Here is a 1566-nt window from a genome sequence, read left to right as displayed (position 1 = left end):
CAATTTCAATGAACGATAGTGATAATGTCTCTTGACTAAAGAACCTTTGGAGTTAAAATGCTTCACATTTCTGGCGTCCTTTGTCAAGACTCAAAGAGTAAAAGTGTCCACCCTCAAGTCCGTCGAAGCACCGTCCGGGATTTGATGTCCTTATGCTTTGTATCTGCAAGTGATTAAGTTAATCTCAAATCGAGACTGCTTGGTACGGGATATGAAATTCACCAAACACTTTGCCCTGTCGTTTTCAACCATTACATCTCACGTACATCATCACAATAAAGTAAGCGATGACTTGACCAAGACACACCCCAAGAGACACCACCCATGTGGGGAAGGGACAGAGAGCCATTATATCGAGAGGCCCCAAAGGAAAATTCTCACTTCTTTGCAGGTCGAGTAAGAATTAGAGCAACGACATTGTTCCCTGGTTTGCTGGGTTCTTCTTGTGAAGGTATCAGGTATGTGCAAGCAACTACTTATGAATTGATGATGAAAAAAAGTTATGGCCTTATGAATTGATGCCTCGGAATTTGTTTGTAAACTCACCGCTTGCACTGAACTGTGCAGAGTTTTCTTGATGGAGAACAGTAACTGTCCAAAAACTAATCCGTGTTCCCAGTACTTTCCTCCTCCATCGGCATGGGACGATCCAAATTCTGGATCGTCTGACGACAATAACACTCCGACGTGGGTCATTGTCAGCGTAGTCATTGTTATCATCATATTCTGCGGTTTCCTTTTCTACTACGTCTGGAGGAGGATCCCATCCTCCAAGCCGCTGCTAGTGGGCATCCAGATTTTCCTTTTCCACTACATCTGGAGGAGGGAGAAGGAGATCCCGGACCCGCCACCTGTTCCACCCCACAAGCCGCTGCCAATGGGCATCCCGAACCCAGGTAATTGTCCGTCATGCGAGCATAGAGCAGAACTCTATTCTGTCTCGTACACTTGCCCCGTGTTAGTATAAGTGGAATATAATGTAGTCTATCCAGGCAAAAAATGAGAGAGAAACTACAGTTGTTTTTCTCATCTTATTGTATGCGTATGAATTTGGAAGCTTCTATGCATGTTTGTGTGTTGAACGATGCATGGTGATAGACCGTCTACTCCATCGTACAACATTGGATATTCGATGTAATGAATAATTTTTGTATTGGAGGGTTTATGAAATTGCTTCTCATAATATATGAGCAGTTACTATGGTCACTCAGGGATAGATTATGGAATCATAATGAATTATACCTCTTTGCATAGCATAACTTCTATACAAAGTGTCATAAATCAACCAAGCAGTCCACAATACATAGCAAAAGAGCATTCCTGCTCTTGGTAGGGAACCCCTTGACAGATTCGCTCTATCATTAGCTCATATTTCTAAGAAAGTGTTAGATAATGAGGGTGCATGGAAAGGAACGTAGTCCGTCCATGTAGGCCATCACAGCTCTTGATCCATTATAGATAAATTGCCAAAAAGGCAGTTATCTCATTTTGAACGTCAGACGTTGTTTAGACGTTCTTCCAACAAAAAGAACAGAGAACAATAAGAGGATGACAACGACGATTCTC

The 1566-nt window shown here is 42.4% G+C and overlaps 1 protein-coding gene across 1 annotated transcript; it reads left to right on the top strand.

The window, feature by feature from the left end:
• The first annotated feature begins 291 nt into the window (after positions 1–291).
• LOC115731271 lies at positions 292–1217 on the top strand. The gene is made up of 3 exons (XM_030661922.2): positions 292–458; positions 568–896; positions 1195–1217. Exons 1-3 carry the CDS (start codon positions 325–327, stop codon positions 1215–1217), a joined length of 486 nt encoding a protein of 161 aa, XP_030517782.2. The 5' UTR covers positions 292–324.
• Positions 1218–1566: the final 349 nt, after the last annotated feature.

Source organism: Rhodamnia argentea, chromosome 6 (genome assembly GCF_020921035.1).
Source record: "Rhodamnia argentea isolate NSW1041297 chromosome 6, ASM2092103v1, whole genome shotgun sequence".
Lineage (NCBI taxonomy): Eukaryota > Viridiplantae > Streptophyta > Magnoliopsida > Myrtales > Myrtaceae > Rhodamnia > Rhodamnia argentea.
This window is presented reverse-complemented; position numbering and strand designations above follow the sequence as displayed.

What these genes read in the sequence shown, in the direction of transcription:
- LOC115731271 (XM_030661922.2), top strand. Translation starts at nt 325, where the DNA reads ATGTGGGGAAGGGACAGAGAGCCATTATATCGAGAGGCCCCAAAGGAA. An exon ending in TCTTCTTGTGAAGGTATCAG is followed by an intron (nt 459 to 567) that starts GTATGTGCAAGC and finishes TGAACTGTGCAG; the next exon opens with AGTTTTCTTGATGGAGAACA. An exon ending in AATGGGCATCCCGAACCCAG is followed by an intron (nt 897 to 1,194) that starts GTAATTGTCCGT and finishes ATATATGAGCAG; the next exon opens with TTACTATGGTCACTCAGGGA.